Raw genomic sequence first — 13,279 nt, 5'->3', positions numbered from 1 at the left:
TGGAGCTCAGGAAACCTTTGCTGTGACGTCCAGTCATGGGCCCGATGGCCTGAATGTGGGGAGGAGCTGCATCTGGAAGCATCGGCCTTTAATAACCTGGGATCTCCCCAGACGTGTTCGGAGGACACACGTGTGGGGAGCTATACAGCATTTAAAAGAAAGCATTTATTATGGAAAAGCTCAAACACGCACACGCAGAGAATAGTGTAAGGCACTCCCATGCACCCTTCACCCAGCTTCAATTACCAACAGCAGTCAACCTCTTAAAGGCATGTCAAAGGCTCTGAGAAGCGCTGAAACAGAGAAACCTGTTCGACTTAGTGTTTCCCATACTCGTTCGACTGCACTGTCCTTTTTCACCTACCACTCAAAGCTTGTTTTCGAGTACTGAGCGCAGACAACCTGCCCAGCCCTATTGATCCAGAAGACAAGGGGCTCAGCCCAGGGTTCAGAGACTAGGGGCTGCCGCCCCCCACACAGAGGGAGGTAAAAACCACATGTGGCAAGAACGAAACCACCTGCCGGAACCCAAAAGAGACGGAGACGGCCAGGGGGAACTGCCGAGGACAGCGGGAGGCTGGGGGTTAGTCATCTGGCATCTGTGGGTGGGTGTGCCAGTTAGGCTTCCCGGAAACTGCAGGGAGTGTGCGAGCCATGGGTGGGTGGGTGGGTGGGGGGCGTTACTGGGGGAGAGTCGGGGCTGCGTTAAGTGTCATGATCTGCTGGGGTTTCTACTCTGGCCGGTCCGTGGAGGCCACTGAGGGCACTGCTTCCTCCTCTCTCTCTCTCCCTGCCCTGCCCGGGGTTGGGTGCGTGCAGGGAGCTGGGATCTGCCGAGAGCTGCTGAGGTGTGTGTGTGTCCCACCCACCGGGAACAAGTCCTACCAGCCCAGCCCGGCCCAGAGCAGGCAGAAGCCGGCGTGGAGCAGCGGCTGAGCCACCGCGGCGAGCACAGGTATGGGGGCGTCCCAGCTGCGGTTGAACCTCACAGGGGCACGTGGGCAGCACCCCTTCTTTAGAAATGGGAGCCATGGGTGGGGATGGAGGTGAGAGGGGGCCCTGGGCCCTGGGAAACCTTTTTGAATAAAGAATTCAAAAGGATGGCCTCAGGCAGGCAGACCTCAGACAAGAGGATGATGCTCCCTAGACCTGAAGCACCAACGCACCCTGGGGCCCGTATGCCTGGGAGCTGCGTCTGCCCCTTCACCCGTTAGGCCCCCGCTGTCATGCTGAACCCCAGATCCCAGGCCACTGGGGAGGGAGGGCCCTCTGGGGATGGTTTCCAGCCCTTTCCCACTCTCAGATAAGACAACCCCTGACCCTCTCACCCCAGGGCTGGGCCTCTGCTGGTGACAATGAACTGATCTGATTAAACTCCACAGGCGGGTTCAAGGCACAGATCTGCTCTCACAGTTATCCTTCCCAGCGAACCAAAGTGTTCTAGTGGTGCCTTAGAGAGATACTGCCTTCACCCAGTGCGTTTTCTTTACAAGAAGATTAGGGACTTCCTTGGCGGTCCAGTGGTTAGGACTCCGCGCTTCCACTGCAGGGGGTGTGGGTTTGATCCCTGGTTGGGGAACTAGGATCCCGCATGCTGTGCAGCGCGGCCAAAAATATATATATATAAGATAAAAAATAAAGTGTTGGTAAAATTAGTTTAAGAAAAAAAATAGAGGATTAGACCAGCTATCTCCCATGTTCCTACAGCTATGGTAGAATGTGGCCCATGGGTGTCATGAAGTGGATAAAATTTCAGATACTGACCATGGGGTTGGGGGGGTGATATTGGAGGGTGGGTGAGGCCTTCTGATACCTCTGCCTCACACCACTGAGGGCAGCTGCCCACCTGTTCCCCGGGTCTATGGGGGCCTCTCTGATGGGAAGGGGCCCTCCCATCAGGTCACATCTGCAGTCCCTTCAGGATGAGCTGAAGTTGTCGCCAAAGGGGAGATGGCAGCAAGGCTTGAGGAGGAGGCAGAAACTTATTCGACCCGCAAGCCTCACCTCCTGGCCACCCAGAGACCCCAGAGCCCAGCTGTGCCTCTGTCTGATGCCCCCAGCGTGTACTCCTGCAACACGGAAGCCTTGCATGCCCAGGCCCGCGGGGAAGGGGGCAGCAGAGGCGTGAGGGCTACGTGTGGAGCACACTCAGTGCTGCCCGAGGTCAGGGTGAGGTCCATGAAGCCAAAGGCTCCAGGAGGTTTCTCTGAGGCAGCGGGACCCAGCCAGGCCCCAAAGCAAGGACCACCCAGAGCACAGGGCTGCGGAGGGTGGCTTGAGCCCCTCTGAGTCTTGACTGGGACTACGTTTCCTGTGTTTTTCAGCTCTTGACAGCAGGGTGGAGAAATATCTGCAGGTGGGGAGGTGACAGCCATGCACTGGGGAGACTTAAGTATGGAGCTGTAGGTCACCTTTGCTTTCTGCCTTTTCCTAGAAAAAATTTCGGGAGGGATGAGATGAGAATACCCAGGGATGGTGCTGGAAAGGCAGGAAGAGAGGCTCAGGTGGGGAAGGGTGGGGAGAGGCTGGAGCAGGAATCTGGGCTGGAGAAAGCAGAGCAGGCTGGATCAGGGAGGAAGGAGGATGGAGAGAAGATAGGACACCCAGCAGCGGGGGAGAACGTGGCCCCGAGGGCAGGAGGAAGCCATCCACTCAGCCCGGTGACCTGGTACTATCTCCACCCCACAGGCTCTCCAGACCCAGGACAAGCTGATGGGCAGGATTCATGTGTACCCAGAGCAGCCCTGGGACAGAGCTTTTCACAAAGCCTTTAGACTTCTTGAAGCTTCCGCTGAAGGCTCAGCACAGTTTGGATCTGTTTGGGGAGTCTGAACCTACAGGCGTTAAGAGGCCTTCACAATTACCAGCGTCTGCTGATAAAGGGCGCATCTTCCCGTGGCTGCCGAGGTGTAGCGGCAGAGGAAGTGGGCTCAGCCAGCACTGCTCAGGTCGCAGGTCAGGGAGCGCGCGCCGTGCGGGGGAGGTGGAGGGTGGACACGCTCCCTGGCGCCTGGCCACCAGAACCTAAAAGAAGGTGGGAGCTATTCCAGAGCTGGTCTTCTGGGGCAAGGAGGATAAGGATTGACATTCCCACTTTCCAAACTTCTGAAGGACGTGGATTCCTGAGGAGAGGAGGTGGGGAGTAGGGGGGCAGGAAGCACATGGAGAGGGTGGCAGACAGGAGGAAGCTGTACAGAGACAGGGTGCCTCTCTCCCCTCCCTTTCTGTCCCAGATCACCCACCCCTTTCTGTTCCGCTCCCCTCTGCATCCCTGGTCAGGCGCCGGAAGGGTGGACACCACGGGCCAGCTGTGTGGAGGAGAGGAAGGGAAAGATCATGATGTAGCCTCCTGGCCACTTTTATCCTCCATTCTCACTTCCTGCCAGGGCAGAAAATAGCCCTGCCCCTGTGACTTATCTCAGCAAAGAGTAGTGCCCAGCCCAGCTCAGAGGGCAATGGGACAGGTCCCAGAGGCCCCGAGGACATAAGGAACCTGGGCCCCGGGTGTGCAGGTGGGAAGCTGAAGGACAGAGAAGCAGCGTGGAGGAAGGTGGCCGCGCACCATCTGGCGTGTGCGTGGTGTCGGGGGCTGGGACGTGGGCGGGGCCGTCCCCAGGGCCTCTCTTTGCCTCTCAGTGCCTTGGGGCCGGAATCTGTTTGTGCACATCTGCATGCGTGTGTGTGCTCCTGAAGCTGCCCGTCTGTCTGTCCGGCTAAGGATAATGTTCCTAGGCGGGGACGGTGTCTGCTTTCCTCCCCTGGCTCGGCTGTCTGTGCCTCCGTGCGTGCACACGTGTGTTACAGGCTGTGGATACACGTTGATTCGTATGTTACTAGGGATCTTGTGTGCACATCCCTCAGTGTACCCTTACCTGCGTGTGGCCTTGCACGCGCCCGGGTGTGTGTGTGTGTGTGTGTGTGTGTGTGTGTGTGTGTAGTGGTGTGCTCACATGACCTCCAGGCGTGCTGAGGTTACGGAGCCAGCGTGGGCCTCCACGTCCCCCTTCTCCCTGGTGAAATGAAATCCCAGTGTCTCTGCTTTTCTGGGGCACCTGCTGCCTCTTTGCTTTCCGTCTCCCGCACCCCCAACCTGACCTCTTGCTCAAGGCAGGATTGAGGAGAGTGCCGTGCCACTCCTCCCCCACATCTAGAGCCCTCCTTGCACTTCTTGTTTGCCTCCTTTTTGGCAGTTTTTCCCATCTTTGCCATCTGGCCTGGCACTGTGCCCATTCAGCTCCACTGATGGGGAGCCCTCGGGAAGCAAGCGGATCGGGTGGGGACCAGGGCAGGGGCCTGGCAGCTCTCAACAGCTTGGGCCATTCTGTGTGAGTCTGTGGGAAAGGGGTGGCTTTTTGACAACTAAACTCAAGGGCTTCTCCGCTTTGGAATGGAGTAAGGCGAGAGCATCGCCATCTGCTTTCCTGAAGGATTCCTAACTCTCTACCTTTTAGCAGCAGCTCACCTAATACATTTTGGCCTCTTTAACCTTGCAACTTTGTTGACGAAAGACTTGGGATTCTTGGAAAATAATTTTCCATTCACTCAGTGTCTAGGATGTGCCTCCTAGTTGTAGGGAGCTATGGGTGCTCCAAGTACTGCTTAAGAATGATCAAACGTGGGCTTCCCTGGTGGTGCAGTGGTTGGGAGTCCGCCTGCCGATGCAGGGGACACGGGTTCGTGCCCCGGTCCGGGAAGATCCCAGATGCCGCGGAGCGGCTGGGCCCCTGAGCCATGGCCGCTGAGCCTGCACGTCCAGAGCCTGTGCTCTGCAACGGGAGAGGCCACGACAGTGAGAGGCCCACGTACCGCAAAAAAAAAAAAGAATGATAAAATGTTACTGTGATTGTAGCTGTAAACTGTTATTGAAGTTTTAATGCAAGCTGTTTCCAAACGAGCTTTTCAAAAGGGACATGCCTTTCTCTGAGTTATACATGCGGACAAGATAGTCAGGAATGTGATAAGAAGTGGTTGGACTGATGCAAGAAATATTATAACAGGATTACAGGCTGGGCGGACATGGGGGGAGGGGGCAGACTTCCTGAAAGGCAGCCAATGAATATCACAAGGGTTGCTAGGTAGAGAGACTGAAGTGTGAGTGAGCCTGGGAAGAAAGCTGTGGAAGGTGTGGTCTGCACCCCAGGACCCTACTGTCTGGCTGGGGAAATGGGACAAAAACACACGTCATGACCTAAGGAGTTCAAAGCAGCAAACTGTTTCTGTAGGTAAGGGGAAATCATCAGGAAGGGCGTATTTGTGTGTGTGTGAAAGAGAGATGAGTCTGTGTTGCCAGTGTTTGAAGTGGGAGAAAGAAGGAAGTGGGTTATTAAAAAGTATATGTTTCAACTGGACAAAAGAGGAAGTAAAACGATTCACCTATGGGCACAGATTTGATATAAGCAGCTGTAAAAGTTAGGTGCTCTGTGCGGCATCCAGCCGCATACCCACCCACCCACTCTTATTGGAAGCAGCTTTTTGGACTTTGGAGCCCGGATGTCCTGGATTTGAGGCCTGACTTCACTCCTCACTGACTGAGCTCTTAAGGAAAAATCAGGAGGAACTCCTACCTCAAAGGGCTGTTGGAAGGATTAGAGCTCGTGCGTGTAAAACACCCTGCGAGATGGTGAGGGATCAGTAAATGGTAGCCATTATTTTTGACCCAACATTTATGGAGGGAGGGCTGGGACTACAGAGATGAGTAAGTCACAGCCCCCAGGCCCTCCCTCAAGGAGCTCCCAGGCGGGCGGGAGAGGCAGACCAAGAACAGCCAATTATAGCACAGGTGGGAACAGCTGACCTGTGGCCAAAGTGCTGGGAAAGCTCCAGTGAGGGGACTCGCCTGGTGGGAAGGGAGGGAGTCAGGAAAGGCATCATGGGGTCCTGAGAAATGATTGAGTTTGCCAGTTGGAGGATGGGAGAAAGGGCATTCCCAGTTGCAGAAACAGCACATGCACAGACAGAGCCCTGAAGATGTAAGGTATGTGCAGAATTATCACTAGTTTGGCGTGACTGGAGCAAAGGAGCATGGGAGGTGGGCACGTTTCAGGAAGAGAGCCTGGCATTACTTGCTTTTCAGCACGTTTAAGACCCATCTAGCATTATTTTCATTGATGAAATTGGTATTTTGCAGACAAAGTGTTTCCTTATTCCCTTCAACTGTTGTACTATGCTTCTTACAAGTCTTAAACTGCTGGAGTCAGAGTCATGGTTGGAGGGAGAACAGACAAACGAACAAAAAAACCCTAGAAAACTTGTTATACTCATGTTTATAACTTGGTTCCATGTAAGGATTTAAGTGGTTCCTTTTGAAGGGAGTATGTTCCGTATCTTGGGATAATCGCTCAGGGTCTTCGGATAACTTCTCTCCCTAAGATGGCCCATGGAAGCCCATGATCATTAACATTATTCACAATAGTCAAAAGATGGAAAAACCCAAGTAACCACCAGCAGATGAATGGGAGAACAAAATGTGGTGTATATATATAGGACTATATTATTCAGCCATAAAATGACTGTAATTCTGATACAAACTACCGCATGGATGGACCTTGAAAACTTTAAGCTAAGTGAGATAAGCCAGACACAGAAGGACGGCTATATGAGTCCGCTCAGATGGGGTGTGTAGAATAGGTAAGTTCAGAGAGACACAAAGTAGAATAGAGGTTGCCAGCGGCTGGAGGGGGGGGGATGGGCAGTTATTGGGTAATGGGTATAGAGTTGTTGTTTGGGATGATGAAAAAGTTCTGGAAATAGTGGCGATGGTTACACAACATTGCGATTGTACTTAATGTCACTGAATTGTACCCTTAAAGATGGTTAAAATGGTAATTTTTAAGTTATGTATATTTTACAACACGATGGCACCTGGGGGTCGCAATGCAGGGGTGGCTGCTGTGGCCTTATGACATTAAGGAAGGTGGAATCCTAAGACCAAGTCCTGTCTTCTAACTCGTCCGCCTCTGACCACATCCTTCCTCTGGCAGCTTTTGCCTGGGGACGGCAGCGGCTGTGGTCTGCTCTCTCCAGGAGCCTCATCAGCACGCACGGTACTTCCCTGTCTCACTGCCACCCTCTCTGGGCCCCCTTCGAGCCCTTAGGACGAAACCATTATCTGCCCCCATCACGGAATCCCAACTAGGAAGCACCCGAGTCAGACTCTCCAGGGGAGCACCTGGAAAAGTTCAACCCACGGGGCCGTCCCCTGCCTGGAAGGACTGTGCTGGTGTGTGCGATCAGCCTACGGCAGCGGTCCCCAACCTTTTTGGCACCCGGGACCGGTTTCGTGGAAGACGATTTTTCCACGGACGGGGTGGGGGGATGGTTTCGGGATGATTCAAGAGCATTACATTTATTGTGCACTTTATTTCTATTATTATTACATTGTAATATGTAATGAAATAATTATACAACCCACCAAAATGCAGACAGGAGGCAGAGCTCAGGTGGTAATGTGAGCAATGGGGAGCGGCTGTAAATACAGATGAAGTTTCGCTCGCTCACCTCCTGCTGTGTGGCCCGGGGGTTGGTGACCCCTGGCCTAAGGGACCCCCATTATATTACTGTCCCCATTTTACAGATGAGGAAACTTAGGGAGGTCAAACAATCCAGCTGAACCAGGTCGCTCTGACCACAAACCCAGCCCACACAGGAGCAATCGTGGAGATGAGCCTGGGATTTTTGTCCTGTACTTGGGAGTTTGAACTTTATTCTTTAGATAATGGGGAGTCAGCGGAACGGGCTGGTGCCAGGGGAGGGGCTCCACAGTACTTCTCACCACCTAACATAATACCTTTTTACATGGACTTTATTATCTGTATCCCTTCAATGGAAGGGAACATAGGTGGGGGCAAGGCCTTTGTTTTGTCCACTGCTGTGAACATGCCTGGAACCTTCTAAAGTCTCAGTAAGCATTTGTATGGACTTCCCTGGTGGTCCAGTGGTTAAGACTCCGGGCTTCCACTCCAGGGTGCACAGGCTAGATCCCTGGTCGGGGAACTAAGATTCCACATCCTGCATGCCGCGAGGCCAAAATGATAATAATAATTAAAATCCTGGTAAGCATTTGTAGAAGAAAGAAAGGAAGCAAGGGAGAGATATTAGTAGATAATAACAGTAAGCAAAGCACTTTAAATATATCATCTCGTTGAATCTAACGACCTCGTGAAGTAGGGGCCCCTCTCCTTTTTTTTTTTTTTTTTTTCCAGGTAAGGAAAATGAGGGGCAGAGAGATTAAGTCACTTTTCTGAGGACAAAAGCCCAGATTTAAACCTAGGCAGGCCTGACTCTAGAGCACTGTGCCATAGAGCGGGCTGCAGAAAGCTGTTCTGGCCAGAAGGACGGTGGAGGAAAGATGTGAGGCTGAGAAAAGGCCCAAGAGGCCAGCAGGTTCAGCTCTATGACATTTGTGTCTTCAGCCCTTCCTTGCACAGTCTTGACTTCTGCCTTCCCTCCTATGCCAGGTCTCCACTGAGGCCGATGAAGCTCTGACCAAGGGCATCTGATCCTCCGCAGCTGTCGGCCCTGCAGCCACAGCCACAGGTCTATGCCCGGCCCCCGCTTGCTCTGGGACTCTGTGCAGCCTCCAGGCCCCCGCCGTGGAGACTGGAGATGAACGCGAAGCCAGCACGCGGGTGCGCCCCCTGATGCCCCCGGCCTAGCTCCTCCTCGCCCTTTGGCACGATGCTGGCCAACTCCTCGGCCAACGACTCTGATCTCAGGTGCCCGGACCACCAGCCCATCCACCACCTGCACTTGGTGGTCTACAGCCTGGTGCTGGCGGCAGGGCTCCCCCTCAACGCGCTGGCCCTCTGGGTCTTCCTGCACGCGCTGCGCGTGCACTCGGTAGTGAGCGTGTACATGTGCAACCTGGCGGCCAGCGACCTCCTCTTCACCCTCTCGCTGCCCTTGCGCCTCTCCTACTATGCGCAGCACTACTGGCCCTTCTCGGACCTCCTGTGCCAGCTGGCGGGCGCCGTCTTCCAGATGAACATGTACGGCAGCTGCATCTTCCTGACCCTCATCAACGTGGACCGCTACGTCGCTATCGTGCACCCGCTGCGGCTGCGCCACCTGCGGCGGCCCCGCGTGGCGCGGCTGCTCTGCCTGGGCGTGTGGGCGCTCATCCTGCTGTTCGCCGTGCCCACCGTCCTGGTGCACCGGCCCTCACCCTGCGCCCGCGACGGCCGCTGGGTGCACGTGTGCTTCGAGAACTTCAGCGACGAGCTGTGGAAGGGCAGGCTGCTGCCGCTCCTGCTGCTAGCCGAGGCGCTGGGATTCCTGCTGCCCCTGGTAGCCGTGGTCTACTCTTCGGTCCGTGTCTTCTGCACCCTGGCGCGGCCCGACGCCACGCGGAGCCAGCGGCGGCAGAAGACGGTGCGCCTCCTGCTGGCCAGCCTGGTCATCTTCCTGCTGTGCTTCGTGCCCTACAACGCCACGCTGGCCGTGTACGGGCTGCTGCGCGGCCACGTGGTGCTGGCCAGCCCGGCGGCGCGCAACCAGGTGCGCGGGGTGCTGATGGTCATGGTGCTGCTGGCCGGCGCCAACTGCGTGCTCGACCCGCTGGTGTACTACTTCAGCGCCGAGGGTTTCCGCAACACCCTGCGCAGCCTGAGCTCTCCGCTCCAGGCCAGGACCTCGGCCACCAACGGGGCTCGGGGGGCACTCGCCGAACCAACCGCTGAGACCTCCCACGCCACCGTGCCGGCCGCCGCCAGCCAGGGGCTGCTCCGGCCCTCCGACCACCGGGACTCCTTCACCCGGTGCTCCGAGGACTCGTCCCTCTGAAGGCACGTCGTGCCAGAGCGCGGTCCCCTCACCCCACCCCCACGTCTCTCGCACTCGCAGACACGCAGGGTGTGTGCACAGCAGGGCGGTGGGTTGGGCACTTGGACTTCTGAGCGGCAGCTCCAGCTCACAGATGCAGAAGGGAACAAAGTGTGGGGGGCAGGGGCCCGGGGAGGGGAGAGCGCGGCTGCAAACGTCTTTAACTAGGTGGTGATGGCGAGCGCAGAAGGACCTCTTCCTTAGTACCTAGGAAGTGCTGCCGTGAGCCTGCCCGTGCAGAGGCGGGAGACTGGATGAAATGCCCTTGGCGGGGCATGAAACACGGCCCGGCCCGTAGCTGGTAGCTGGAGCAGAAGATGGGTGTCCTGCGTTTAGACCGACCACAGAGGTCTTTGGGCCATGGACGCCACCCACTCCCCTTTCCACCTGGGCTCTGCCTGCCCAGCACTGAGGCGTAATGCAAAAGCGTATTGGATGCCGGCTGAATTGGTTTCCTTCTTGTCTAGTGACTTTTAACAATTTAGATCTGACGCCCAGCGTGGGTGGGTGGGGGCAGAGGGGGTTTTCCTCCGAGTTCCTGGTCACTGTTCCCCTTTCTAGGTCCTGCCTTCCCCTTCCACCTCACCCACCCTTTCAAAAGCTCCTCCATTCTAGATCGTAAATCCCCACCACCACCACCGTGTGTGTGTGTCTCTGCTGCTTCGTCTAGAATAAGGAGAACATTCTCTGTACTAAAGAAGTAGTTCTCCAATTTTGGGGTCTCAGACCCTTTTACACTCTTAAAAATGGAGAATTCCAAAGAGAGTTTGCTTATACTTTGTCCTTTTGATACATGACCATATTAGAAATCAAAATTAGTAAGTTTTCTAAAACAGAAATACCCAAGCACACATTCCAATAGCTATGAGAGCAAGTGTCATCACACTTCATGAAGCCTCTGGAAAACTCCACCGTCTACTCATGAGACAATGAGTGAAAAGGACAAAAGACATCTTAGTAGTAGTATCATGAAAACGGTTTCGTTCTTGTGGACTTCCTCAAAGAATCCATCCTCAGATCACACTTGGAGAGCCATACCTGTACTGGAGTATTAGAGTCATGTGTAAAGTCTTCCCAGCCCATTATGTACATTGTTTTTATCGCTGCAAGGAGAGGGCAATGCTCAGCAAATCAATTGCTAATTGTAGTCCGTAAGGCTTGGGGTTTTCGGGGCGGGGGGGGGAGGAGTTGCACACCCAGTGAACACCACCTGGGGCTTCCTGGAGCTGCAGCGGGAGGTGGGGCTGGAACTAGTTGCACAGATACTCAGGAGGAGGTGGAGGGCTTCTCTGGGCAGGGAAAAGGGAGCTGTGCCAGAGCCAGACAAGAAGTTTATGGGAAAGTAAGAGTGTGATGGACGGGAGGACGGGAGTAAGCTGGCTGCTCCTGGCGAGCTGGAGGTAAGGAAAGGGAAGTCTGGTTTACAGGCCACCTACTGTCTTCCCTCTTTAGCGGAGTCGGGGCTGGGAGGAATGGCGGAGTTGGCACTGTGACATCTTGAGACCCTGACATTCGTGAGACTCGTGAGGGAGTTGATGCCATGCACACGTCCTGCATGCATTTCTGTCCCTATGTCTCTCAATGATGTATGTTTCTGTGTATGTGCGTGTGTGTGGTTGTGACAGTGTCAGAGTTTTCCCGGCTGTGTCTCTGTGTGTTTAGTTCGGACTAAGACTTTTGTGTGTCTTTACGTGATCGCTCCAGATGGTGATTTACAAGGGTAAAATGACCCCTGGTGGCCAAACCGGAGAACTGACCCAGATTCCTCAGTGATAGCCGTGAAGTCGGGCTTTCCTCCATCTGGCGGGTTAGAGCCCTCACCTCCTGCTGCTCTCTAGAGGGCTTGATGGTTAGCACCTGCTCCGTCTTGCTCCATCCTTAGGGTTCAGGACCCATGCCCTTCGAGCCCTGGGGGCACCAAACGTCATCACCGTCCAAAGTCTCAGGACTTTGCCCTATCCAAACTGAACAGAATACAATTTTTAAAAATTACTTGAGTATTTTTTTTTTTTTTTTTTTTTTTTTGCGGTTCGTGGGCCTCTCACTGTTGTGGCCTCTTCCGTTGCGGAGCACAGGCTCCGGACGCGCAGGCTCAGCGGCCATGGCTCATGGGCCCAGCCGCTCCGCAGCATGTGGGATCTTCCCGGACCGGGGCACGAACCCGTGTCCCCTGCATCGGCAGGCGGACTCTCAACCATTGCGCCACCAGGGAAGCCCTACTTGAGTATTTTTACGAAGATAATGTGAATGAATTCCAAAGTAATTAAAACTCACATAGCAAGTTTCTTCCAACATAGGATATAATTTACTTATTTATTTATTATAACTTTTATAGTTTATTTTCTGTCCCCCACCCCACCCCCGAAGTAGAATGTAAGCTCTCTGGGGGCAGGGATTTTTGCTTGGTCCGTTTCCTGATGTATCCCCAGCATCTAGAACAGCGCCTGGCGTAAAAGAAGTACTTAATAAATATTTGTTGAATGATGAACAGTTGAATCTTTTTTTAAATTTATTTTTTATTGAAGTATAGTTGAATTACAATGTTGTGTTAATTATTGCTGTAAAGAACAGTTGAATCTCTCTGTGAAGTAGGTTACTATCTAGTGGGGACCACAGAACAAGTCAACAATAATTATCATTCGAGATGGAAGATGAAAGAATGCAGAGTAAGGCTCTGGCCGTTAATTTGGTAGGCAGTGGGCCGTCTCTGGAGGTTCTTTTCTTTTTTAAGTTTTTAAAAAATATATTTATTTTATTTATTATTTTTGGCTGCATTGGGTCTTCATTGCTGCGTGCGTGCTTTCTCTAGCTGCGGCGAGCGGGGGCTCCTCTTCATTGCGGTGCGCGGGCTTCTCATTGCGGTGGCTTCTCTCATTGAGGAGCACGGGCTCTAGGTGCGCGGGCTTCAGTAGTTGTGGCACGCGGGCTCAGTAGTTGTGGCACAGGGGCTTAGTTGCTCCGCGGCATGTGAGATCTTCCCGGACCAGGGCTCAAACCCGTGTCCCCTGCATTGGCAGGCGGATTCTTAACGACTGCGCCACCAGGGAAGCCCCTCTGGAAGTTCTTCAGTGAGATTTTGCCCACCCTGACACACTGGGTGGGATAAGCTGTAGGGAAACGAGGTGGGGAGAGTCTAAGGGGAAGGAAAGACTGGTGAGGGAGCTGGTCTAGGAGAAGTGTGCTCGCGGCCTGTGGAGGCAGATGGAAATGAATTTTCTCCAGTGTGGAATCTCCTCTGTTTAAGCTCTGGTGGACTGTTTCCCCACATTCAGTATATCCAAAGGGTTTCCATCCTGAAGACAGAGAGGCAAGAATAGATTCAGGATGGGACTTCAGGTGGCACAGTGGATAAGACTCTGTGCTCCCAATGCTGGGAGCCCAAGTTCGATCCCTGCTCAGCGAACTAGATCCCACATGCATGCCGCAACTAAGAGTTCATGTGCCGCAATTGAGGAGCCCA

At 54.1% G+C, this 13,279-nt stretch overlaps 1 protein-coding gene across 1 annotated transcript; it reads left to right on the top strand.

Annotated features, from left to right (window-relative positions):
• The first annotated feature begins 677 nt into the window (after positions 1 to 677).
• LPAR5 (lysophosphatidic acid receptor 5) lies at positions 678 to 12,307 on the top strand. The gene is made up of 2 exons (XM_049693953.1): positions 678 to 955; positions 1,900 to 12,307. The coding sequence occupies exon 2, from the start codon at positions 8,677 to 8,679 to the stop codon at positions 9,778 to 9,780; it is 1,104 nt and encodes a 367-aa protein (XP_049549910.1). The 5' UTR covers positions 678 to 955; positions 1,900 to 8,676; the 3' UTR covers positions 9,781 to 12,307.
• Positions 12,308 to 13,279: the final 972 nt, after the last annotated feature.

This window comes from Orcinus orca, chromosome 11, assembly GCF_937001465.1.
Source record: "Orcinus orca chromosome 11, mOrcOrc1.1, whole genome shotgun sequence".
In the NCBI taxonomy this organism is placed as follows: Eukaryota; Metazoa; Chordata; class Mammalia; order Artiodactyla; family Delphinidae; genus Orcinus; species Orcinus orca.
This window is presented reverse-complemented; position numbering and strand designations above follow the sequence as displayed.

Excerpts from the sequence above, each read along its gene's own strand:
- LPAR5 (XM_049693953.1), top strand. The coding sequence starts at position 8,677 with ATGCTGGCCAACTCCTCGGCCAACGACTCTGATCTCAGGTGCCCGGAC.